The sequence below is a fragment of the Phasianus colchicus genome, chromosome 4 (assembly GCF_987193195.1).
Source record: "Phasianus colchicus chromosome 4, bPhaCol1.hap1.1, whole genome shotgun sequence".
Classification (NCBI taxonomy): Eukaryota; Metazoa; Chordata; class Aves; order Galliformes; family Phasianidae; genus Phasianus; species Phasianus colchicus.
The window spans coordinates 47,927,057-47,954,361 of NC_143439.1; the positions used below are offsets into that span (position 1 = coordinate 47,927,057).

General features: G+C 44.0%; 2 protein-coding genes across 5 annotated transcripts in view; one reads left to right on the top strand and one right to left on the bottom strand.

The window, feature by feature from the left end:
- Window positions 1-4,833, bottom strand: part of SLAIN2 (SLAIN family member 2) — a 28,138-nt gene extending 23,305 nt beyond the window's left edge. For both annotated transcript variants that reach the window (XM_031588558.2, XM_031588557.2), the window contains exon 1: window positions 4,376-4,833. In XM_031588558.2, coding sequence (XP_031444418.2) covers window positions 4,376-4,722 — 347 coding nt within the window. In that variant the 5' untranslated portion in view covers window positions 4,723-4,833. The remainder of the gene's footprint in view (window positions 1-4,375) is intronic.
- A 152-nt stretch (window positions 4,834-4,985) lies between these two features.
- TEC (tec protein tyrosine kinase) overlaps window positions 4,986-27,305 on the top strand; it is a 56,429-nt gene continuing 34,109 nt past the window's right edge. Inside the window, exons 1-2 of one of the 3 annotated variants that reach the window (XM_090139471.1) lie at window positions 4,986-5,266; window positions 24,426-24,586. The gene's annotated coding sequence lies outside the window, so the exon portion shown is untranslated. Of the gene's footprint in view, window positions 5,267-19,043; window positions 19,467-19,698; window positions 19,871-24,425; window positions 24,587-27,305 lie in introns of those variants that run through there. The other 2 variants (XM_031588555.2, XM_090139472.1) reach the window with 2 other exon arrangements.

Consider the following 27,305-nt stretch of genomic DNA (forward strand, 5'->3'; position numbering starts at 1 on the left):
CAGAAAAGACTTCTTCCCATCCATGACCATTTACACATTCAACAGCAAAATAACTCCACTGAATGGCAGCACAGCCACATTAAGAGTGAAGATTACCAACGACTTCATACATCTTTAAACACCATTAAATCACCTTCTAAAAACAGGAAATGGAACACATTTGAGGAAGCAGGCAATTTACAGTTACCACCCAGACTTCAAATATTAGCACATCAGAAAAACTACACTCCAACTGATCCACAAGGAAGCAAAGACTCAACTACAGCTTAGTGACACAAGATCAAGTAAATGAAAACAGTACATGAAAAGAAGCTTGGAAGCACCGACCTATTTTCTAACAGCTTTAAGAAGCTCAGGCACATGACTGTGCTGCTCAGGAACATTTCCTTCCTCCAGCTGTCACTAGCCAGAGTGACAGAGCATTCTCAGAGCAGTGCCAGCCTGAAATGTAAAGCAGTCAGGGGCTCTGCTGATTAGTTCTAGGAAGACACAGCACAAAAAGGGAAAGGCTTTTGCACAGGGACAATCATCACTAGGCACTTATAGGACAATGCCAGCCTAATATGGTGAGTTGTGGCATGTTGCACTGGGGCACAGCTGAGCTGGAAAAAGCTTTGAAGTAAGAAGATACAGAGGAAGGAATGGAATTTTGCCATAAGAATTATCTCACCTGATGACCACACCTCCCACTACATTAAGATACAAGTGGCTGGTTGCCACGAGCATGAAGCCAGAAGCCAAGATTCCAACTAGGAAGAAAGGAGGAGTCTGTGTACCAAAACTCTTTTATAGTTCAAGTGCATGAGAAAAACATGCAGATGAATAACAAGGTGAAGATCCAATTAGACGGAATACACCAAGTGCAAGAAACTTAACTTAAAGCTTACTTATTTTAGTCACATTAAGCAAAAACAGGTACAAGAGAGAATGAAACAAGGGAATGGATAAAATGTGTTCCAGACAAAAGCAGGATGAAGAAAGCTACTTGATATGAAAGAAGATGACAATCATATTTTTATCCTCTATCTCTCAAAGCAGTAACTTAGCCAGGTAGCTGGAACAGATGACAAGATCAGAAGTGTAAACTATTAAAAATAGGTATTACTTTAACAAAAATAGCTGCTGAATTATAGTGTGTATAGCAGGAAAAGCACTCACCTTCCATTTCAGCTAAACAGAATACTTAACAAATACACTGAAAATATCAGTTTTCACTATTAACATGAGCAATCCACCAGTAATTTCACTTTAAATGCCTTCTGTCTGGAAACAAAGTCAGTCATCCATGAGCTGTCCCCCAGCCATAATGATGGGCTTTCCATGGAAGTGACAGGCAAACACCGAGATGGGCAAGCTAGTTTCTAAAGCAACACCGCATGTAGAGGATGCAACTGCTCAGAAGTTCACTGTGCAGTGTGCATAAAACAGATACACAGCAACTCTATACAGTGCAGGATGTGCACATCAGAGTAAGTTCTGAACAAAAAACACAATGCTTTGCTCTCATATTTAAAAGAAAGCTTTTCAGAAAGCTTAGGAAAGTGACTGTGCAACAAGTTACTGCAAAGTAAGTGACAGTGTGGATCCACAGCACATTAACTCCAGTAATTGCCCACGTGTACACACTTATCTTGCAATAAATGAGCCACCTTGCATACTGTTACCAAGTCATCTTCAGCATGATATGCACCCACACCCAACCTTACCCAGCAAGTGAGACGAGCAGCTGTATGCTGTGTCCTGCTCCTGTGAACAGAGCAGACCTGAACCGAACTCTTAACAGGCCTAGCTGAAGTGCAGTACTGTGTGCACATGCATACATGCCTAAGGAAAACCTTCAGTTCTATATTAGAAAGAAAGTCTGACCACAGTAACAAGGATTCAGAAGCAGTAATCTCACATGAGCAGTGAAGGTAAAATAAGGCAGTTTTATCAGTGAAGAGAACTATTTATTTTGTTATTACAAGGCTATGGACAATTTCATAATGGGGTATGTGAATACAAGGACTGAAAAGTGTCCACATTACACAAAGTTGAGAAAAAGACAGATAACCAGCAGCCTTCACCAGCTACTATCTCTCACAGCCAGGTCCTTCTGAAATCAACAGCTAAGACAAATCTATACTTCTCCATGCAGACAAATCACCAGACAAATTAACCTTTTAAGCATAAGCTGTGATTTAAATTTAGTTTGTTTCCATCTGAAGTTTCCCCAATTGGTAAGTGGTTATTGATCTACACTGGTATAATCCCGCAGTTTAAACAGGCTTTTAGGTTTAACAGCAGTGATCCAAATCCATTTGAACCTTGAAGAGTTCACACAAGGTTTAACTGAGTACATTCACCCTTTTCAGTCGGTTCAGCTACTTGAATGTCCTTGCATAAGCAAGGCCTTAAAAGCAGGATCTTCATGAAGCAGTTCAAGAGAAAGCTACTTACATCATCCCTCCTATTTTTTCACAGCACCGTTTCTGTTTGATTGATCCACTGAACGTTTTCTATTTCATTTAGAGCAATAGCTTCAGTTTATCAAATGTGTAAAGTCTTCCCACCCTTGTGAGAAAATATGTTTTAAGACTATTCAGTGTCTCAACAGTTGCACTAAGTGTTGTTCAGAAATTGCAGGAGTTCAATTTCCATTTTTATAAAATAATCTAGAAAAAGAAAATGTCACGAGGCAACTTTTCATCTAGCCAAACCACACTTATCATCAAGTGCATATTAAATTATAGCATGAAAGGACATACTGATATTTCTTGATGAGTGCTACAAGTGAATTTTTAAAACAACTCTTCTCAAGTTGTATGTTTTTACCTCTCAGTCACTGTGAATGAAATTTGATACGGTAGTCACTGTAATAGGAAAGGAACAAATACTTACAGCAGACTGCCTTACACCCTGTTGTCTTTTGAGGACTCAAATTTGCATGGAAACATGACTGAAGTCACAACAACAGGCAGCACAATGTGCCAAACAGCTGCCACCAGCAAGTGCAGTGCTGAGTGAGCTGTGCCACCTGCCCATGTGTGTCCAGAAGTGCATAAACAAAAACACACAGCATTTATGTTGTCACTGTAAGCTGTGACATTAACTTCCACTGAAGAGGTTCATCAAGTTGTCCACAATTTAAGATTAACATAAAAATGATAACGCCTACCACCACTAGAAAATACGACACCCAGAACATTTGCTATGTCACTGCAAATTTATTGTGTGAATTCACAATGTTCTATTTCCCAAACGTTCTCTAAACCAGTAGATTAAGGGGTGTAAGCTGGGAAATAAGAGCAGCTACTTTGTACAGACTCATCCTCTGGAAGATGATGCCTTGTTTTAATTTAGTAAGCTTGTGTTGGATCAGAATAAACTTATGTTCTCATACTTCTCTGTGGCTCAGGCTGGATGTCAAGCAAATGACTCCTCTGAGGCAGTACACACATTGTATCTTCCCTGAGCAACTGAAATGATTTCATGCATGGGCAATGTTTAAGTGTTTTTAATGGTGTCAGTTACTCAAATACTTTTATTATTATTATTATTTTTTACAATCTACTTGTCTGAGCGTTAGTCCTTGAAAAATACTTCTGCAGCTGAGCTTGAAAAGCAACTCTGACTCAAGTCAGAGTGTTTCTGTTACACTTATCCTCTCAGAACACATTTTTCTTGTGTTTCTGTTAATGCCATGCTCCTCCGCACTGCTTCTCCTAGAACTCCTACACTGCTCTTCTCAACTGGTGTCACGGGAAACTTCAGGCAGCTGCCGAACAGCATGATGCTAGGAGAGGAAACCTCCCTGGCAGCTAGCAGAAGCTCATCTAAGTGCAATAAGGACAAGATAACAACCTCCAGCTGCTGTATCTGTCACAGCAGCAGGCAAACCGTCCATTTAAACAGAGAGGGACTGCCTACAGCGAGCTGTGGTTCTGCATCGTAGCATGATAGAATTGCAGGGGTTGCAAGGGACCCCGGGGATCATCCAGTCCAGCTCTCAGCTAACACAGGTTCCCTGCAGTAGGCTGCACGGGACAGCCAGCAACAAATGAAAACGTGCAGGGCCCACATTTCTGAGACAGAGCGCGTTACATTTACTGCCTTTACAGCTGAAAGAAATTCAGGTCAGGCGCGCATTTAAAGAAGCACAGCAGCAGCTGCGGGCCGGTTCCGCGCCGCCTCAGTACGGCACGCTGCGCCACGGCTCAGCCGGAGCCGGTTCCCGATGCCGAGCTGTCACCGCGGCCGAACAAAAGCGCGGGGCTGCGGCCCTGGGCAGGGCTATCGCCGCGCACGGAACCCCCGCAGCCCGCGCCGCCCCCGGCTGCAGGCCCCGGGCCGAGGCCAGGCCTCGGGCCGCCCCTCGCCTCCCTCTCATCCTCACCAGCTGGCCTCGTCTTCCTCGCAGCACGCCAGGCGCTCCAGCTCGTCGGGCCGGAGAGGCGCCGCGTCGTCCGGCAGGCCGTCGCTCTCAGCGCCGCCGGGCTCCTCGGGGGGCGGCCGCCGCGCCGCGGCCCTGGGGCTGAGGCAGCGGCCGTCGGACGGAGAGGCGGCGGCGGGGGGCGACGGGGAGGCCCCGCCGCTGAGGAGGCGCTTGGGACTGGCGGGGGCGGCGGGCAGAGCGCCGTGGCGGCTGCGAAGCTGCTCGTTCTGCTTCTCCAGCTTCTTCACCAGCTCCTGCAGCTTCCGCACCTCCGCGTCCGCGTTCACGCTCGAGCCGACGTCCTCCATGGCGCCTGCCGGCTGCGGGGCGGTGTGCGCGAGGAAGGCCGGCCGCGCCGCCCCGTCTACATGGCCGGGCGGCCCGCGGCACAGGAGGGCGGCGGCGGCGGCGGGGCGGGGCTGGGCGGGCGCTGCCGCCTCCTCAGCGGCGCCGGCGGGCGGCGGAGGGCCCGCGTCCGGCCGCCATCTTGCCGCCTCCTCCAGCCCGCCCGAGCCACGACGTCACGCGCGTAACCTGGAAGTGCCCCGCGTCGGAGCCGGGCGGGCGTCGGCGGGCTGCGCGGCGTGCCGCCCTACCGCCCTCTGGTGCCCTGTGGAGGCTGGGACGTGCGGGCGGGTGGCGTCAGCCGTGCTGAGGGAGGGGAGGAGGGAGCGGGAGGGCTGTTGCCGGGGTGGTTGTCAGACTGTGGAGGAGCCTTGGCCCGGGAGCAGGGACCTTTAGTCATCGATGCCGCGTATGATAGCAGTCCTTGGAGGATTGCTCTGTACGTTGGTTTGTAAATCCGACTCCTCCTCTGCACCGTTTGGTACCGAGTGCCTTAATGAAATCCAGGTAAGTTTTGCTAGCATAGCTGGCTCTGTTAGCAGAGCCTTCAGGCCTCCGTAAGGCAAGAAAAATGGTAAGGTTTGTGATAATAAGGACGTTTGGTGCCCTGCTGACACTGCTGGCAATTCAGTGGTTGGTGAGTGTAAAAGTGGCCTTAACTTAGATAGAGACGTTCATTCTAAGTGAGAGCATTAATACAACAATGATAAAATACAGCTTCCTTCTTTTCCTACCCTCAGTCCAGCTGTTGGTGGCAGGACAGATAGTTATGCCGTTACAATAGGTTGGTCTCTTCTGTCCTGCAGATGATGTGCTGGAAGAGCTGGGCAGGCAGCATTAGGAAAGATTGGGGTCAGTGAGCCCTGGGCTCCTTGGGACTGCTCAGTAGAACTGTTCATCGTGCTACATTTGGGGCCTCCTCTTTGATACAGTGGCACAGCTAAGGGTCTGAGAGCTGCTGGTACCCTGCATCTCCCTGCCACCAGTCCTCCCTGCCGGCTGTCTGCCCCCAGGGTTCCTGCCCCACCTTATTGTCTCCTGCTGACAGTGCTTTGCTTCCAGCAGCACCAGCAACTATTCCTCCCAGCAAGATGCACGCTGCAAAAAGATGTGTGGGTAGTGGGGAGGAAAGGGAGGAGAGAAGAAAAAAAGTGTTGCTGAATCATCTGCTGTTTTTCCGAAGTGTAAAGGCAACTGAGATGAACAAAGGGAGTTGCTAGTTAATAGTCAACATAGTCAGTGGTTGAATAGCAAGGAATGTGATCCTGCTTTCTCATAGTCTTGTGCAGAGGGTTTCCGTCATGTTTTGGGAGGGGAATTGAGGACCAGGAGCTGATAATGGGCTTCCATAAGCATCTCATCAGATTCCAAGCGTGCTCTGGGCAGATGTGACAGGCCACACCCAAGCTGAGGCCTCTGGCTGACTATAGAGAATAGTTACAATTGGTAGTAATGCCACAAAAAATGAAATGTTTACACTCTGTCACAAGAGCAAGTGAAATTCGTCTGCCTGTGAAATTAGATGTTGCAGATCCTTTTTTTTAAATTTTTTTTTCTGAGCGGGTTGAATCTGTGCTGTCTATTTCACACATATGGAGAGGAAAGGGAAAATCAGTGTTACTGCAGAGTCTCATGGACTCTGAAAGCCCCTCTGTGCACAGCCAGTGCGGTCAGCATTCTGTGCTATTGGAACAGGTAATAGCAAAGCTGAAGGGCTATAGATCTCTACCTGTGTGTGTGACATAGGTCTAATTCAGTATAAGTGTGAGCAGAAGAAATGGGGAGCAATCCCTCCAAAGCACAAGAAGCCTGGGCAAGGATTGTACGTCACTCAAGTAATTCAAATTCAATTTGTCTCTCTCTGACAAGTGGTTCCTGAGGAAAAAGACCTTTGGGAGCTTTGTTTTCGTGCCCTTTGAGCTTCCTAGCATGGACAACTCTATTTTTTATTTTTATTTTTTTGTACAGTTGTAACTTGCTGGTTTATTTTTAGTGAAATTGTTAGTTTCTGATTTTCATACCTTTATTTTAATTGTCACCTGAAATAACAAAAGATCCCTCAGAGGGAAGAGTAGATAAAGATGGACAGTTGTGCAGTGGGAAGTTAACATTTGTAGTAAATATTTAACTTCAAGCCCGGAAAACTGGATTGCTTTTTAAGCAGATTTGTTTAGTCTCCTGAGGAAGATTGTTGCCTGCCAGACTTTCCACAGGAGGTGTTCAACAGGCCCACACACGCTCTTGCTAGGTGGTGTTTAGATAAACCTTTGAAATAAAAAGAATCATTTGTCATTACAATATCTCATGGCATGCACAAACATTGCGTATGTGGTGGAATTAGTGTCTGTCTCTTTCAAAGCTAGTTTCAAAACCCTAGCTGAAAGAACCAACATTGCAACTTTAATTATCTATAAAAGATATCTCTGAGTACATCTGGTCTCCTCAGTGGTGAGAAAATGTATTTAATCCATTGGCTTAGAATTAGGTTACCTGGAAGCCTAACTATGCTTTAGAAACTGTGAGCAGCAGTGAATTTTTCAAAGACATCTGTGGGCAGAAAAGCCTTTACAAATCTTTTTGCAAGCAGACGGTCTGCTGTATTTACTACTCATACCTCTTAGTGTGAAAGAAGGACTACATCCATGCACCGGTCTTCCTATGATGTTACAAGCCTTTCTGGAGGGCAGCAAGATTGCAGCTGAGTTCTGCCATTGAGATACACTTATCTGGGGTATCCTCAATCAAAGTGTATCTGTTTGACATGAATTAACAGGCCTCTTTTTTTGTGCACAGGAAAGAAATTGTTTAAACCTGCTTTTATCCTCCAAATCTGGAAGAACAACAACTCTAGGGTACTGCACGGGTTTCTAATGAGGCTAGTGTTCATGGCATGCCACGTGGCTAGAAAATGTGTGACTAAATATCTAGTTTAGCCCTCAATTTATACTACTAATTCAGAATGATGATTCTTCAAAGATTATCATCAGAGTTGAGCATTGTAATAAAAGTCCCATATCACCACAGACACCCCGAATGATATCTGCTCACCTGAGGTTCATCATTGCAGTATTGGAGTTCCTTCCACAGGTTTGGAGTCTTTTCTCCTTGGAATTTTAGCAAAATCTGCATATAATATTCATTAATAAATATAAATTCAGCTTCATTGTGGGGCTAGCTACCTGTATTTTGTGCTTATTGATCACTTGGAAATAATAGCTTTTTAGAAACCCACTGAGGTCAGCTTGGTTAAGGTGCTGGGATGGGACAGAGGTGACTCAGAACACTGGGAAAGGACTTGCTGTTGTCAAGAAGATCCATGACTTATATTCATTTACAGATGACAGTAATTTTAGGCATGTGGGCATCACTGAGTGAAGTCTTAGATGTCTCCACCCATATGAAGCAATCTTCTGTTAAACCATTCCAAAAAGTTTCTGAATGTACTGAGAACTCTCTTGATATCCCTCTGTTAATGAGCCAGCTCTGCAAGGAAAAATTGTTCACAGCATTTAAGGGACTCTGAAAGCAGTCTCCCCTGTGCACTTTTTTAGCGGGAAAAAGACCCAAGTCTACAGAATCACACGGAATCGTAGGGGTTGGAAGGGACCTCCAGAGATCATAGAGTCCAACCCCCTGCCAAAGCAGGTTCGCTACACCAGGTCGCACAAGTAGGCATCCAGGTGGGTCTTGAGTATCTCCAGAGAAGGAGACTCCACAACTTCCCTAGGCAGCCTGTTCCAGTGCTCCGTCACCCTCACCATAAAGAAGTTCTTGCACACATTTGTGTGGAACTTCCTATGCTGCAGTTTCAGGCTGTTTCCCCTTGTCCTGTCTCCACATACTGCTGAAAACAGTCTGGCCTCACCACTCTGCCCCCACACCTTAGGTATTTATAGACCTGGATCAGGTCCCCTCTCAGTCTTCTTTTCTCAGAATACACAGTTAGTGACAAGTGAACAATTTCCAAATGTGACAGGCTTGAAATGCTGTATTTCCACACCCGATGAAATGCTGTTATGTTTTGAATATCTTATAGATAGAGCCATGCAAAACAAAATTTGTAGTTAAATTATGTTCATGCTTCATTGATGAATTTCTGCCTTATATTTAGCTAGGCTAGACTCCTCGCTGGAGGCAATATGCTAAAACTGATAAAAACAACTAAGGTTTATGGCCAGAAAAAGCATGTTGTGATCAGTTCTAAATGTTGCTGGAAACAGACAGGAAAATTTCCATTAAACCTGGGTTACCGCCCCCGTGCTTGAGCTTAGAGGAACAGTGACGACGCTTTATTTGCCAAAGGATGTATGGCTTCGTTGTTAAAACCTGCACTGAATTAAGAACCTCTTCTCCCTCCTGTCGGGCTGCCGTTTCTCCTCTCGGTGCAGTTCGGAAGGCCGCCGCTGCCACCTAGTGACAGTCCTGTACATAGTGGCAGCCCCTGCACCGGTGGCACAGGGACCTGGTGGGAGAGCGGCGATGCACTGCTCTGGTCCCCACATGCAGTGTGTGAGCACCTGGAGAGGACCTCTACTCCTTCGTCGCTGTGTTTGGAGGATGTGCTAATGGAAATCTTCCACTCTAACACATATTGGTAAAATAGTATCTAAAGCCTAGGATTGAGCAAAGCACTTCTGAGATAGGGCAAGAGGTAACGACCATACATTGCACCAGGGGAGGTTCAGGTTGGATATTAGGAAACATTTATTCTCAGAAAGAGTGGTGAGGCATTGGAATGGACTGCCCATGGAGGTGGTGGAGTCACCGTCCCTGGAGGTGTTCAGAGAACATGTAGGAGTGGCACTGAGAGACGTAGTTTAATGGGTGTGGGTGAATGGCTGGAGTAGATTTGTTTACTGGTCTTTTCCAAATGTAATGTATAAAGAGAAAGCCTAAAAGGAATTGAAACAAAACTTAAAAAAATTAAAATTTAAAAAAATTAAAAATAAAAGTCTTTACAGGCAGAAGCACGTGGGAGAGGTGAAAATATAAAAAATCCAGCTTAGAGGCTATAGAAGAAATTTAATCAAATAATAAAAGCTGTCTTGGCCATACAAACAAAAATTAAGATAAACAGATGCCTTACATAATGTAAGTGCTGGCATTAAAATGAATCTAGGCACTGCCCCAAACTATTTACCTCAGCTTTGGTAATAATAATGGCAGTGTACACAGAAAAAAAAAAAAAAAAAAAACAGTGAATGTGAATGGGTGTGGAAACACGTTATCACAGGCAAGGTGAAAGCAAAGTGCAAAGAGCTCAGCTCTTGTGGAGGCTCAGAAACAGATAATAAAGCTCTTGATATGAGTTTTAATGCGTTTACTAAATCAGATGCAATGTCATGTGATGAAACATCAGATAATGAAGTAAGTTTCTTTTTCCTAAGGAAAAAAGGGATCCATAAAAATATGTTATTTTGTTGCATACAAGGATTAAATATTTCATGAAAGAAATAGAGGTATGAAAGGATACAAAATGGGAGAAACAGTTACTAAAGATAGATTCTGCCAAATTAACTTGGGATTTTCTTTGATTAAATATGAGACTTTTTTTTTAAAGAAGGAGTGGTGTTTAGTGACAGGATAAGGAACGCTGGCCTAAAACTTGAGCACAGGAAGTTCCATACTAACATGTGGCAGCACTTCTTTATGGTAAGGGTGATGGAGCATTGGAACAGGTTGCCCAGAGAGGTTGTGGGGTCTCTATTGAGATATTCAAGACCCATCTGGATGCCTACTTGTGCAAGATATTGTATGGTACCTGCTTTAGCAGGGGGGGTTGGACTCGAGAATCCCTTGAGGTCCCTTCCCATCCCTGTGATTCTATGATTTTGTGAACTGCAACAAAGCAAATCCATATGGACATCAGTAAAGTGATTAACATGGTGTGTCAGTGTGATGATGCTGGAAAAACAGAGGGAAGAAACCAGCTAAAGAGTTGTACTTACAGGAGAAGGCTCAGGCTGTAGAAAGAAGAGTTTTGTGACTGTGGAGTGCATAGGGATTGGCTGCATTTATCTTTCGTGGTAAGTATTTTGTCCAATAAAGTAATAAATAAAAATAGAAGTGATTAATGAAATATGCTAGTGACACAAAGATGACGACTTTAAAGCACAGAAGGACTGAATCACCATAAAGTGGAGGCGCAAGGAACAGCAAAGGCAAGGAACTTAGTGACCAGCAAGGTTTTATTTAGGAAGTACGGGTGCATCAGCTGCTGACAAAAACTGAAGAGCTGGCTGTTTTAGTCAGTTGTCTATTGTAGGATATCTAAAGACCAGTCATGAAAAGTGAAAACACACCTATATATCTGAAGACAAGATCAGTGATCTGAGAAAGATTCTAGTACCGAGTTGCCTTTCCAGCTTTGTCCAAATACTTGCAATATGGACCTCACATGAACAAGCAATACACTAATGCATATGCTTAAAATCAAGCAGAAGATTTGTCTCATCAAGTCTTCAGATTTGGCAGACAGCTTGAACCAGGAGAAAAGAGAGTGTATAATGGAACCTCTCATTTAAATGCAAGCAAAGTAACCCATGCATTGTTAGTAGAAAGAAAGATTTTGCTGCATTTTGTAAACCAAATTTAACACACTGTAATGTAAACATATCTGTCAGAGCATAAAATGAGCGATGTCAATATAATAACCAACAACTGCCATCAATTTACACCCTTTCGAGTCAGCTGGAATGAAACCTGGTAGTGTCAGGTCCCACGGTGTCCTTCTGTAACTTGGGTGAGCTGCAGCCGTGGCATGCCAGAGTCAGTGTTGGACAAACAATGGAGCTATTTTTTGTTGAAGGATGTGGTAATAATGAGTGTGCCTGTACATACAGCATGTTTCAAATGTCTGCTGACATTTACCTTTTTATATATTTTTGCATATATATATCTAAATTCAACCAAAATGTAAAAATGAGGCGTTACAGAATGATAAGTAGAATTGCAATAAAGCTCTTCTATCTTGTTGACAGGTCAAAGATCAAATTTTAATCCCTTCACACGATCTTATTTCTCTGCCAAAATTGAAATCAAGAATTAATATCTGAATATGGAGTTATCAAGGAAAATCCTCTTTCTTGTGACTGTACCAAGCTCAAAACAACACATCCCTTTCATCAGAAGTGACCTTCTGTACGAATCCTTCTCTGTAGGTAACCTCAGCCACTTGCAGCACTGTACTCTGTACATGCACAGTATAACTGATTTTATCATCTGTAACTTGAAACAACCTTTGGAGTATGCCAGTGAGCTGTGGCCTTTTCAATGACTTTATTGCTTGGTGGAAAGCCTGGGTCATATCATAGAATCATAGAATGGCTTGGGTTGAAAAGGACCTCAAAGATCATCTAGTTTCAACTCCCTGCCATAGGCAGGGTCACCAACCACTAGACCAGGCTGCCCAGGGCCACATCCAGCCTGGCCTTGAAAGCCTCCAAGGATGGGGCATCCATAACCTCCTTGGGCAACCTGTTCCAGTGTGTCGCCACCCTCATCATCATCATGAGGGATTTGTGGAGGCTGCAAAATTAAAGGAATGGGTGGGATGTGTTCAGCCCAGGTGTGGGCTGTGAGTGCAGTCGATGGTACTTCACAGCTATCATGAACCTCAGTTAGGAAGGAAAAGCTGCCTTGAGCAGAAGCTGCAGGGGTAATACTGCCTTCCCTCCATCAGCACCAAGCCCCTGCATTGGGGCTGAGAAGGGTGCTGGTGTCTGATGCCATAAGACAGACTTTGCCCTTTTGTTGTTAGCAGATCTAAGCCTGTTCCAGTGCTCTGTGATTCTTTCAGTACAGAAAGCACTACATAAGAGTTGAGCTATATTCAGACCTCAAAAGATGTGCCGAAATGGCTGAAGCCAACCTTCGGTGGAAAGTTCAGAGAAGAGAGAAAATCAAAGGACCCTTATTTTTAACCAAGAATCCAGCAGTTTGTGTCGATTTCCCAGCTCAGACAATGCAGCAGCCTGGCGAGAGCGAGGTATTTTCTATGGGCTCAGTTCCTACTATTGTTTACAAGCCAAATGTGAGGTTAGATAGTAATGGGTCAGCCCTTCGTAGTCATGGCACAGGCATCTCTTAGCAGTGACATGCCTGTGTGTTAGGACAAAGAAACGTGAGGGCAAGAGACCTACAGTCTTCTTCCTTTCACATAAGCATTTTGGCAAGAAACATTTGAGAAAAATCATAGATTTTTCTGTTGAATTTTTTTAAATTATTTTTTAACAACAACAAAAAAGATTACTATTTTAAGGGAATGCTTTTAACACTCATCATGGAAAATCATTTGATTTTCCTAAGAGTTAAGTGTCTAAGTAGAGATAAGTAAATAGTTCTCAGAAAACTCTGGATTTATGGAAAAATCCAATGAAGTTCAGGGGGTGCTAACTTGGGAAAAAATAGGATCAGTGTCAATTATTCATATTATCCTATTTCTGCAGTATGAAGTGATGACCCAAGCTGAATTGTTTCAAGGTGACTTTCAATAGATGTGTAACAAATAGTGTGTGTGTGCATGTGTATGCTTGTGTTTGCAGGTTCATCTTTGTCTGTATGTGCCCATACATTCATGCACACATCTTTTCAGCGGGGTAGCAGCAGACTGCACCAGATCTAAAGTAATGTTAGAAAGCTGGACATCAAATAGAGAATGAGGTCAGACTGAGGCATGATTTGAAGGAGGCTACAAAACAGTGGTAATTACAGGTACAGCAGAAAGCCAGTTATGCCCTCTTTACATCACCTGAGGCTCCCTAGCCATCCCTATACCTCGAATTTAAGAGCTTTTTGGAACAAAGCAGCAACATCTGTAAAACTGTCTCCAGAAACACCACAGCTGCAAACACAATGTTACCAAGGATACAAGGATACACGTTTATCCCTACTTAGGGTTGCTCAGCAATAGAATTCAGGTGGATGAGTTGGACATAAAGGTTTTGTTGTCTGTCCTTACTGTGTAGCCATGTGTTACTGTTAAGTGTAACTTGAAAAGTGATCATCAGTTACTAAAACATTTTAACACAAAGTTAGCAATTGCTTACTAACAGAGCAAATGCCATTTGCCATTCTCTTTTAAAAATAGGTAACATTAATTGCTCTCATTGAAGACTAGAAAGTGTGTTTTTAGGATGCCACAAAATTCACAGAATTGTAAACCAAGGTAAGAAACTGTAACAGTGGGTTACCTCTGAATTATCGTTACTGTGGTGCCACACACTGTCCTGGTAAAGGCGTAGTGAAGACTGCTGTCCTACCGCTGATGGAACTCTTTGAAGTGGATTTACACAGGTTTGGTTCTGAATCAGAAATCACAAGGGCATTAAGCATCCATAAACAAAGCTGTAGCCTGTGCTATGTGTAAATTCTCTGGGAATACATCTGAGTAACGTGGTCACCAGCAGAACCTGAGCTTCTTTTGGGATTAAGGTTTTGGATGCCAGCCTTCTAATCACAGGGATTCAGCTACTCCTTCCAATTAGATCAATGTAACAAGGCTGTGTAACACAATAATAGCACCTTTTCTAAATGGAGAAATGTTAAGAAAGAAAAGCTTTGTTCATTTTAGCATTTTTGCTTTGTGTCCTATCCCTGTGTGGACTCTCACATGAAACTTTACACACACTAAAATTACACACTGACCACCTTTTTTTCAGAAGTATATTCTAGCTAAACAGACCACATCCTGAAACTAAATCTCCTTTCAGTGTTTTTGCTATAAATGTGGTGCAAGTCCACTGAAGTCAGCCATGAAATCCCAGTTTTGTCAAGCTCAGAATCTGCTCTGTGGAGACCACCGCTGCTGGTTAAATTCGTGCTCTGCCACTTGTAGCTGAAGCCTAAACGTGTTTGAATTCTCGCAGAGAGGTGTCCGCAGGCAACTTCCCCCGCTTCCTTCGCAGCCACAGATGCGCCTTTAAGCCACGCAGTGCTGTCACTCAGGCTGCCCCGCAGTGTCACTTACCGGCGTCACCACAGAGGGGGAGCAGCACACCGCAGGTTGGCCCAGGACGCATGCAGAGACGTGCTGCTGCAGGGTGGTGGTTCGCGTTTCAGGATCCTTCGGGCTTCTTCACAGCAGTCTTAGAGAGAGGATCCCACTGAATGTAGTGTGGCCCTGGGGGGCTACCTGCTATGGACGCTGACAAGCAGTTCCTTGAGCAACAAGGGATCGATCATGAGCTGAAAACCACTAGATGGGGCCACCAATACCCCCATCCACATCTTTGCCTTTTTAGGTAGTTGTTCTCTGCTTCAGTACCAGTATGAAACTTTAACCTGTTCACCAGTGCTGCTGTGCTGAGCTGGCAAGTGGGGTGAATGGTGCTAATAGAAAGTACTGTTTACACTCTCCTCATTTTGTGTACATACACTTACTGTTATTTATTATATCATGTCACTGCTCAAATAAGGCTGCAATACTCTGGGGTCTGTTTTTGCTCTTTGGTTGCTTGGGCTGTGGCAGGTGGCACTGCAATATTGCAGCGCTTCAGAGGGAAATGGAAAAGAGAATGTGTGTGGTCGTATAATTATAGCAATGGTTGTGGTCAGAGAGGCTCACCAACAATTAAAGATGTGTAGCAAATCCTCCTCCAAATTTATGGATCCAGTTTAACACTCAAATGCATGAATACAAATCCTGAAGCTTTGTAGAGACATCTGCCTGTGTTCTGAAGGCTAATTTAGCTTGATATGTAGTACTTCAACTGTTGCTCCTTTAATTAATAACTATATTCACGTTCCTTACAGAGTCTTGTCAGTTTTATTTCCAGTACATATTTATCACCCAAGTGTTGACAGTGCTTTTCCTCAGTTTCTTTTTCCTCATGGAGTTAGCTATCAAACCAGACATAGCACACATTTTATTGCACCAGGCACCAATGTCCCACCCAGCCTGTTGCAAAGATGCTCTTGCTTTTTCTTGCAATGCAAGTCTCTCCAAAACTGTGTGTCAGCTGGGATACACCATGCTCTCATTGAATGCAGTGAAACACAGCCCTGGTGGCTGGCACTGAGCTGGCAGCTGTGGGCTGAAAGGTAGGAACGAGAGAAAAGCTGCCCAGCTTGTGGCCATTGGAACCTGTCCAATGATAGCCAAAAGAGATGTCATTCTGTCTTTTTCTGATTACATCTTTCCCTGTTCTTATGTTTGATTATCCCCTTTGTGTTTGCTTATAGTCAGAAAATGAGTAACATCTAACTAGCAAATGGGTATATCTTCCATGAACTGAACAAAAAGCTCAAATTTTTATTTCCTGTTCTCCTATGGATGCACATTTAGTGCTTCAGGAATGCTGATGCTTCTCAGATCCTTTAAAATTTGCCCCAGAAGATTGACTATGTTTATTTATTTATTTATTTATTTATTCCTGATTATCTGTCTTTGGCCTTGAAATAGAGAGACCCTGATCTGCAAAGATGTAGATGGACTGCAGAGGAAAGAAGCAATAGTGGCAGGGAAGCCAGTGCTCCCATGGTGTGGGACAGATGTGTTCAGCCTGATCTGCAAAAAAGGGATGTATGGCTGATGTCATCCCACTTATCATGTGCCTTCCCCACAGCAAGGGATCATCAGACTTACTAGCACTTTTTTTTCCATCTTCCAGTGGAGCACGTTGTCCCCACAGGGCATTAAGCGAAGCCTGTCTTTTAGGGCTTCCTCCAGCCAGCAATTGTTCTACAAATTTGCTTGCCTGCATCTTGACACTGCAAGAAGAATTCTTACAAAAATAGCTACTTCTGTATTATTAATATGTGCTGTATTCTCAGAAGAAAGCTCACAGGACTCTTGGAGGTGTCCAATTCAGTATTTCCACCATTATAGCAATCCATTCCAAAACCTCAAACCTAGGTTTTGAGTTTATAAAGGAAGGATAACCAGACCTGAGCTTGAAATCAACTCTTCTCCCTACTATAACCTATTAGTAGTGAGTCCAGAAGAATTTGTTTGTTTGTTTGTTTTTTCCAGATAAGGATGTGTCTTTAACAAAAGAGGGCAGGGAATGTCTTGTGCTAATGCTGCCTGTTGTTATGACATTAGAGGAAACATACTGTCTGCAAAGAGGAAGCAGAGCAATGGGGGTTGTTCAGTTGCTTGAAGAGAAGGAGGTAAAAGCAATTCTCAGCAACAGAAAGCTGCTTGGTTGTCCTCAGAGCTAGGCAGAGATTTACTCAAGCACACAGTCATTATGTAGCTGTCTGGCATGTTTGGTGCTGGTGTGCCCTGACTGTGACTGCTGAGTCCTCAGACTGATGGGATTACACAGTGGTAGTTATAAGCCAACCCTTTAATGGATTATAACCTGACCTTATACTTGAAGTCATCAGCCCCTTCAAAGACATTTGTGGGCTTTTAAAAGTCTCAGTTGAATCAGTGGAAGATCCAACTGCCTCTGTCTCACTCCATGTTTCTCTTGAATCTCAGCCTGTTGCAGAAATAAAGGCTTCAGTGGAAAAAATAAGATTGACTTTACTGTAGGCTGAGATGTAGGTCCTGGGCTGTGCAAGGTGCAGATCAGTTGATGGTGGGGAAAGAGCTAGAATGACCTTGGTAAGTTACTGTGATATCTTATAGGACAGACAACAAATATTACAGGCCTGCTGTAAAAATATGTTTATTTGTGTCAGTCAAGCATGAGATCCATCCAGCATCCTGCTTTCAGTGCTGACCACAGATGGATGTCCAGGAAAAGCAAGAACAGGGCAAATACATATCACACCTTCATACAAGTGTTCCTCAAGTGTCTTTCTGAAGGCTTCCTGGATCTGAAGTGTTGGGTCTGTCTAGTGATTCTCAATAGATTCCTCTTCCAAGTGTCCACCCAGTCTCTCTTGAAGCTCATTTGATCTGCTCCATCCATAAACATTGTTTGCAAAGCAAAGAATTCCACACATCTTCCAAGATGCATAATGAACCATCATCTGTTTTATTTCAGTCTAGCTGTTGTTGGCTTCACTGGATAACTTCTAGCTTTTGTATTGGAAGAGAAAATAAACAGCAGATTCTTATTCAGTCCTTTCATCCCATTTAACATTTCTACCATACTCACTTTGTGCTATCTGTCTTATATGCTGGAGGTGGTCCATTACACTCCATCCATCAGATGTAGCATGAGGCATCCCATAAATACATTAAATGTTTCCTCAGACCAAGCTTCCAAAAAATGCACAGAACAAGAAAGCACGGGGCAGCCTGTGAGATAGGTACAATAAAAGACTGAAGAAGTAATTGTTTTGTAAACTTGATTCATCCTAAATAAGGAAGCAGAAGAAGTAGAGAAGTGGAAGAAACATCATGATTGAGTAACAAAATACTGCATCACGTTGCTTGCCTGCAGGGCTACTGAAATAAAATTACAAAGAGAGATGGTACATAGCTCCAGGGAGCCTCTGGCCTCTGGCCCCTTGAAGTCCTGACACGGCCTGTCAGCAAGGGCTGGGATAAACCATTGGCTCTGTCACGTGATGTAGTGGAAACTCTGGTCTTATTGTTCCCTTCAATACACAATTTGGTGAGCCATGCTTAATATTTTCCCCCTAACTCAGCTAGACAGAAGGACAAAATCTTTTTCTCAGTTTCACAGAGAGGATCAAATAGAAACAAAACGACTTAATGGAATTATCACCTCCAAAATCTCTCAAAAAGAAAAGAAGCTTTGGAGACATGGTAGGCAGAAAAAGCAACACATTTGCTGATATGGAAGCCAGATAATGAGAAACAACGGTTATTTTTCCCTCACTGACACAGTTTACTCCTGGCAGTGCGAAAAACTCTTGTTTATCATTTCTTTCAAACAAGTGAATTTTGGGGGGTACTGAAGGAGGGCTGCCCAGGCGCCGGATGCAGTGCTGCAGGCCTGGAGGCGGGGCAGAGGAACTGTGGGGAGAGGGCTGAGGGACGGCTACCTGCGCGGTGGCCACACAGTGACTGCACAGGCATTCATCAACCCAGAGCTGCCCCGTGCACCAGGGATGAAGCCTTGCCGCTCTCGGGACTCAGCAGCAGCACGGCTTTGGAGGCAATCCCCCAAGTGAAAACAAAGGCTCTGTAAGTCATTTCCTCTGTGCTGAACAGAAAGACATCTGTGCTGATCCAGCCATTATGTATAGGCACAGCAAAACAATACACTTGTTAACAGTACAGACCCCTCTGGATTCACACTTTAAAACATTTAGAGGCGTGTTTTAGCCAAACTTTTCCAGCTTTATCACTTAACGAAGTTTTGCAGACAGTTTCTATGGAAAGTTGGAATAAGGGAAGGCAGTGAGGAAAAGGGCCTGGATGACAACTCAGCAAGAAGTCATTGCAGCCGTGGCTGGTGCCCAAAGCTTTGGGGTGGCTACGTGCAACCACAGCGTCCGGCCTGGGCGCTCTGCCACGGGCATCACGCAGGACGCACTGCGGAGCGGGTACCAGCAGCAGGACCAAAGCACACCGTCACATTTTCAAGGCGCGCACCGAAAACCGGGGTGGGACGTGGCATCCTCTCTTTACGATTCACCACCTCCTCCTCGCTTGGTTTGTTCCCCCACGAAGCGCACACACCACCGAGACGCCTCCGCCCTCTCCGCACCTGCGGCAGCGCCCAGCGCCTCCCCGCCTCCCGCACTCCGCTCCGCCCCCCGCCGAAGCGGAGCCGTGCCTGCCGCTTACTGCGTACTACCGCCTCGCGGCCCCTTCCGCGGCGGCGACCGGGAGCCGCAGGTAAGGCAGAGCCGGGGAGCGCGGTGATAAAATACGACAAGTGAAAGCTCAAACTTTTGCCGAGTTGTTAGTGGGTACGGGGCGGGATTTGCGCGCAGGTGGCCGCTGCCCGGCAGCTCGGAGGCTGCTGGCCGGTGCCGTGCGGCAGCTGCTGCTCTCAGCAGCGGGAGTAGAGGCGAGAAATGAAGCGCTGAGCGGTAACCGCTTGGAACCTCCGCCGGTACCGACAGACGGTTCGCGTGATACGAAGTGCGGTAGTGCGGACCGAGCAACAGCGAGCCGAGTGTTGCTCGGTGTTTCCTTGTTTACGTGACTTGGAGTTTCTCGATGTAGCCGCGTAACTGCTCTGCTTCAGCGAGGCTCCGCGTCTCGGGCCGGGATCAGCTCAGTGTGGGGTTTCGGTTGTGAGTACGGCTCCGTGTGCCTCCTTGCCCTGCGCGGCCGTCCCTCTCGTGGGAGCGCTCCTATGGCTGCTACGCGTGGGGCAGCTAACGCGGTGGCTGCTGTGCGAGCTCCTGCTGTGTGAGTTCCTGCTGCGTTCCTGTAAGCTGCAGTCGGTCATTAGTGACACACTGAGCTTTTCGGGTGGACTTGGCCACGGGCTCTACTGATCTGAAATGCCCAGTATTATTTCATCAAGAGTGCGTCTCTTACAGAGAATAATAATAATAAAAAATATCAGCAGTAGCAGAAACGCCAATGTAAATGTGTCTTGGGAGTACTACTTGACTGCTTGTTTTCAGTTCAGAGTACATGCTGCTACAGGTGCCCAGACTGACTTAGGTAGAGCGTGGCTCTGGGTGAGGCATCGCTTCTTAATTCCTCTCCTAACTCTTCAGTGACTGAAGGATTAATTGTTGCATGTGGTTGGTATAGAAGTATTTCATAGAATTATAAAGGCTGGGAAGGACCACTAAGATCACCAAGTCTATCATCTCATCCCCACCATGCCTACTAACCATGTCTGTCAGTGCCACAATGACATGTTTCTTGAACACCTCCTGGGATGGTGTCTCCACCACCTCCCTGTGCAGCCTGTTCCAATGCCTCACCACTCTTTCTGAGAATGTTTCCAACATCCAACCTGAACCTCCCCCTGTGCAACTTAAGACTATTACCTCTCATTCTCTCACTGTTACCTAGGAGAAGAAGCTGACCTCCACCTCACCTCAACCTCCTTTCAGGTCATTGTAAAGAGCAGCAAGATCTCTCCTGTGCCTCCTCTTTTCTAGACTAAACAATCCTGGATTGAGATCCTGTGTTTAGGCTGTTTTGGAGTGGCAGAATGCAGAGCCCATACAGGCAGACTCCCAGTTACCTGTGCCCTCTGCTCTTTTTGTCTGGTTTCTCTCCCTTTGCTCCATTCCCACCCTGGTCTCTTCACGCTTTGCCTTCATGCCATCTCCCTGAAGTCCTTCCCTGTAGTCCAAATGGTCTGGGGCACTGGAAGATGCTTCTTTGTTTTGTAGGGAGGAGGTAGCGTCCATGCAGGGTGCAATGGAAGACTGGGAAGGGACTGGTATGTGGGGCAGGGGTGGTGGGGAGCTGGTGGGCTGCCTCTTGCCATGTGGGGTCATGGTGGTGTTCAGCGGCCTCTGGCCTGCTATAGAATCTCACTTGTTTCTGAAAGATCTCGGGTGGTTGTGATCTGTAGGAGGCTAGAGCAGGAAAGAAGCCCATTTGTTGTCAGTCTCCTCTGATAGTGTTCATATATCTCAGGTTTATTTATTGTATCTATTTATTTCTAACCAATTTTATTTTTTTTGAAAACATTAAAGCTCAAGGTGAAATACACCCATCTCTACTTCTATTCCTAAATAAAAGGGTGATTTACATGCCCTGCTAAATTTCAAAAAGAATCCTATGGGTGAACCAAAACGATGTCTGTGAGTCTGCCTACCAAAACCACTGAAAACAGAATCAACATGGTTATATTGGGCACCTGGGTACTCCCTCTTCTTTTTCCTCTCTCTTTTTTTTTCTAATGTGATCATCTCACAGGTGTGAGAATCAAAGCCAAACATTTGGCATTTAGAGGTAGCACACGCTGCCAGTTGAGTTGCCTTTTAACCCAAGTTCTCATTTGACAGAGCTGATTTTATTATCAATTCAAAACTTACAGAAGGAGCACCTTTATTTTCTTTTTTCCTTTTGGATATTATTTTAGAGTTTGATCTTCTAAAGGCATAGATTGCAAAGCAGCTAGAATTATGTCCTGAGTTATGCTGCATTTCAGCTCCCAGCTGTGTGCTTAGCCTTGTAAATCAATTCTGTTGTATCCAATAGCCTGGCTGGCTGCCTGCAATGGCTGCAAGTGGAGAAAAATGAAATACAGCTGACATTGTTTTACTGGCTTTATTTCATTTTATCTTGCTCTGAAACAACATTGTATTCAGGAGTGCCGTGATAGTGCAATATCCTGTAATTAAGGTTACAATAGCTGGGAAGTGGTTAATTTCACAGAACTGGCTGGAAGCAAGAAAAGTCTCCCCCTGCGCCAGCCATAGACGTAACCTGTCGTAGATTAGTTCCTTCTGTATTGTGTTAGCTAGTAAACTGAGTACACAAGATAAGGCACAGAATGGTGTGCTTCTTACACAAATGTTTATATCTCAGATATGCAAAATATTTTCTGTTTATCGGACAATGGAATTCTGTGCTTCCTACTGTCAACGCAAATGTCATGGAAAATGCCTTCAGCCTCTATTAACCATTGACCTCTAAGATGTTTTGCTACTTCTGTATGTTTTGACTTTTTTTGGTACCCTGTTATGTTTTCACTGCTGCAGTTGGAATTGTGCTTTAAAAAAGAGACAAGCTTGTGGGTGCCAAGAAGTGAGTTGTTGTGGTCTATAGTGGGTCTCCTGCAGCAATAGGATACAAAAATGGCAGTATAAAACTCAGAAGGTATAAGAAGCAGTGCTTGGGTGAAGAGGACTACAGTTTGGCATGGAGAAGAAGGCTTGAGGTGGCTTCTTTTTTTTTTTCCTTCTATATTTCAAAAAGCATACATGTTTCTGAAGGACATCTATCATAGAGCAAAGAAGGCGGTGTGTAGATGAGGGCGGCTGGTGTCCAGGTGGACACATGTGCCCTTTCTGTCACAAATGGTAGAAAAGGAACTGGGGTGCAGAGCTGTGTAATGGAGCACTGTCCCGTGGCTATGATGGCTCTGGCAGCTCTCAGTCATCCCCTGCCTCAGCGCTGTGATTCAGAGTCAGGATGCAGAAATGAGAAAAATACCACATGAGACAAAACTTGGAAAAATAAATAGTCGTCTTCTAGAAGAAGATATCTGTGGTGAAGGGCCCTATCATAAGTGATGCTCTGAGAGGGGTAGATGGTAGGATTTCACAATTTCCCATGTGTGGAGGCATGATAGACAGGTCACTTCCTTGCAAGCACCATAAAGGGCATGCAATGTTCAAATGGGAGTGCAAAACTTGAAAGAGTAATGGAAACCTGCTGGGGAAAAAAAAGAAAAAAAATCCCAATGTGCTGGGAGTGCACGGAGCATGGGCCAAGTGTTTTCTTGGTGCTCCTCCTTTCCCTTACTCACTTTTCTCCTATAGGCAGGTGTATGAATGGGTGCTGCTCTGCTACGTGTGAGGTACAACTGCATGGTGCTTAAGTGGGTCACAGGAGGGTTTCCTGTCAGAAGAGGTTTTGCTCAACCCTGTGCCTTTTATGAGCTGTGATCTGATGAAATCATATGAACACCTTAGATGTAGGCCTTGTTTGCACTTGAATAGGACAGAAAAACGTGGTGCAGTGTTCATCGTTTTGCAGCATGATGTGTGCAGGGCACTGGCAGCCAGCATGGCTCCTTGAATTACAAAGCAAAAGAAGTCATTTTTCTCTGGTGAAGCAGCCACACAATGCAGTATTAGATACAAGTGGTAATTGCTCCTTGCCTGTAGCTGAATGCAGTACTTTCAACTCTCTCCTAGGCAGCCCTGTGCAGAGATCTTTTTGTCATCTGCTCTTCTTTTTGTCTAAAGTGTGAGATGACAACAGCACTTAGAATTCTTGGTGTAGAGGATGGTAGTTTCTCTGATGGGCAGCTAAACTCCACCACACCACTTTCACTTCCTCTCCTCAGTGAAAGAGGAGAGAAAACACATTGAAGGGCTCAGGGGTTGAAAGGAGGACAAGGAGATGACTACCAATTGCTATCATGGGCAGACCCAACTCAGTGTAGGGAGATGAATAGATGACGGCTGCTCCAAAAGCAATGACTCCTATTTTGTTTTGTTGGCTCATGATGCCAGAGGCAGACAGTGGTGGTATGGCAGTAGAGGTTGAACTTTCCACAGGTCTCTTAAAACTTGTAGTCTTAAATACACCTTTTGAAAGCGAAATGGCTATCTAGACTCTATCTGGTAAAGATGATTAAAAGAACATTTTCCAGCATGGGAGAATGTAGCACTCAGTGTTAAAACTGATTAGTTTACAAACTTCCACTGCAACTTCTCTTCAATTTGCTTACGAATAATGTGTCAGAGGATAGGGTTCAGTTATGTGGTCACATGCTGTGGCTGATTTAAAAACAAAATAATGGGCAAGTGGCATGATTCCTCAACTTCCTTCAGTTATTTCTCTAGATCTCTCAAACTGAAACCAACCCTGGAAGTCAGTGTGAAGCAGGCAATCCCTGTGAAACTTAAGCTCTAGCAGTAAAACAACTATCTTATCCTACATTTACAGTCTCTTGCATTTATTCCATGTAATCTGGACATCAGTGGGTCTGGATGGTGGAAGTGTTGCTTCTAGTGTTGCCTATTCTGTGGTATTTTTATGCCTTACCATTAGTGATCAGAGTGGATTACATGGCACATGATGTTATCACACATTAATGATGGTATCATACAATATCTCAAAGAGAGTTTAAATAGAATACAGCTGCTTTAGATGTTAAATGTCTTGTGATGCCTGATGAGTGCTCTTGTCCCCCTTTAGCTCACAACGGCTGAAACATCCTGACATCCAAGAATTTTCATCGAGGGGAGTGGGGTAATGAGCCTCTATGCTAGAGATGCTGACTGCCTCACAGGATTGAGAGCCTGAGAGAAAAGGAATGTACAAGATGACAGCATTACCTCAGTTGTGTTGATTTTCAGGTATGGTGAGAAATTATTTCCTTGAGATAATACTTAAAATTTAACGGTGGTGAGACTACAGTCCTTTAGTATTCCTTGCTCCTTGGACTGTGTTGTATGTAAAGGAATTCTTTAAGGTTGCATCCTGAGTTTTTGGTCCTCTATTTAGAGACTTTATTAGTAAAAGGCTGAAATGCAAGTGAAAGTTTCGCTGTTTTAAAAAATCTACAAATAAGGTCAGGATAGAACTCTGTGAGATCTGCCTCCAAAACTTCAGGAAAATAGGTCTCAGTCTTTCAATTATCCATTCAGAAAGTACCCAGCAGTGTGGATTCTATGTAGAGAGACTATTGTTATTTGCTTGTTGTTTTTATTTTATTTTATTTTATTTTTAGTCCTTATCGTGTCATAGAACTTGTTCAAGTACAAAGCAAAGCAGAAACTGAAAGGCTAAACTTTGAAAGAAAATGAAAGCTGCTGTAAATAAGTGCAGTCCTTCAAGTCATTTGCCACCTAAGCATGCACAAAGCATGACACTGTACAATTCTCTCTGGTAGCATGACTGTTACGATTTTGAGTGCAAATCAAATGGAAATTTGAGCATGAAATGATGGATTGTTACTGAAATGAGACATGAGGGTGTGGCATGATGGTGAGGGAGTTTTGAGTTGAGTTTCATCTGAGCTTCATTATATGAAGTTTTTCTTGTAACCCATCCAACGGATCAGGGTCAGAGAGGCTGGAATCAGAAGATAAGAATGTAGACCTTACCAACATCTCTGTTTTGGTAAGCACAGCAAAAATCACACAGTTTGGGAAGCTGTGAATTGCCAGATGTGGGAAAAGCAGTACAGCGTCTCAGCTGAATGATCATTGATTTGCAATCCCATCTCCTCCATTTGCTTGATGATGTATCCTGATGAAAACAATGCATGGGAAACTTGACACACAGGAACTTGCAGTCTTGCAGTATTTCCTGCTTGTTGGCTCGTATTTTTCTTGTGCGCAGAAGATGATTTTGATGAATAACTCTAGATATATCAGCACTGTCTGTATGAGAGAAGGTTTGGGGCAAGTCAGCTATTAAATAGGTTTAAAAAAAAAAACAAAACAAAAAAACAACAGTTGCCAACTTGCATTACTGTACTGCCTCAAGAAGATAATCAAGAATTTCAGGGGAAAAGTAGGCGTTTATTGAGGTCATTTCATCATTAGAGTAATTTCACGGTTTTGTTTTCTGCTGAAATTCCCAATTACCCAAGAACTATTCTTACCATTATTCTTACCATTTTTAGCTTCCTCACCCTATCGTGGTGGTTCTTGTTTCTGTATTTAAAACCAGTTATTAATACAAGTGTGTATTTTTCATATTAATTGCCCTATTAACAAATATATTTAAAGATAGTGTAGTTTCTGGTATATTTTGTTGGAAATAAACAGTTGTCATAATGAGAAATGTATGTTATGCAAATTTCTATAATTAATAACTAACATCTTGTCACATAGCATATGGTTACCTTGATTATGTACTTTTTCATGTTTTGTTTTGTTAAAATGCTGGTGTATGAACACTGGAACCAGTCCTGGTGCATATAGGGCCTACCACAGCTGCGCTTAGTCTCTGACAGTCTTTGATTCATTTCTGATAAGCAAACTGTGCAGTGAATGCATTAGTTTCAGCATTGCATCTCACTGTGAAGGTGCTCTTCATAGACCATCTGCCAAAAGCATCTAAAGGGTAATTAAAAATAGGATGTGATTTTGTTAAACTGTTTTTATTTTTGGAGGGAGAATGGTCATTTTGTGCCTGCAGTAGAGCTGCTAACAGGACATGAACTTGGCTTGTATTTAACCTACGTGTATTACTTAGGAGGCTGGATATCTGATAAAAGATTTAAAGATGATCATGATTTTTAGCAATATGGAGAGTAGTTTGCATTCTTCCACAACCCAGAGAAAAGGAACACCACACCCCTGGAGCTGGTTCAAGGCTTCCTCATCTTGTTCTGGGAAAATTTGGTTTAAAATGAAAGACAAACAATACAGCAGCCGTCATTCCTCTCTAACCCAGCTCTTACCCAGAGGTAGCACTCTCTTCTGCTAGCTGCATGCTCAAGATTTCCCTCAAATTCCCTGTAAACCAAGTACACATTCACAGTTTTTCCTGACCTCAAAATTTCCTTGTATCTCTTCCCAACCACACTCTTGCTTCCATGGTCATATGTCCTTTGTTGGGAGGTAACCAGTTCAGTGCAGATGGGTTTGGATTAAATTTCCCATAAACTGTCCCTTTGCAATGAGGCTCATGGAAGTTTGTGTGGCTGTCACTCTGTAGGTGCCAAAGCGTTCTGTCAGCTTTTTTGTTGCAGGTGCTAGCAGTTGTCATCCATTTTGGGAAGTGATATAGTTTCCATATAACCGCACGGGGGAAAGAAAGTATATTGAGGAGCATTGCAGAAGTCATAAAAGTCGTTTGGATTCTGATGAGACACTTTCATCACAGACTGAGGAAAGTCTGATGTTTGAAATAACAGAAATAATCTTAGTAGACACACACAGGCCTGCTGTCAATTTGGGAAGTAGTAGTTTTCCCAGTAGTGTGCAAAAAGAAAGTTCCTTTACATTTCTTATGAATAAAACAAGTACAAAAAGAGGCTGGCAGGTTGCTAGGTGAATAGCTTGCTTCCTTAGCAATAAAACAGCAAGTAGAAGTTGGTGTTTGCAGCGCATTTTAAAAACA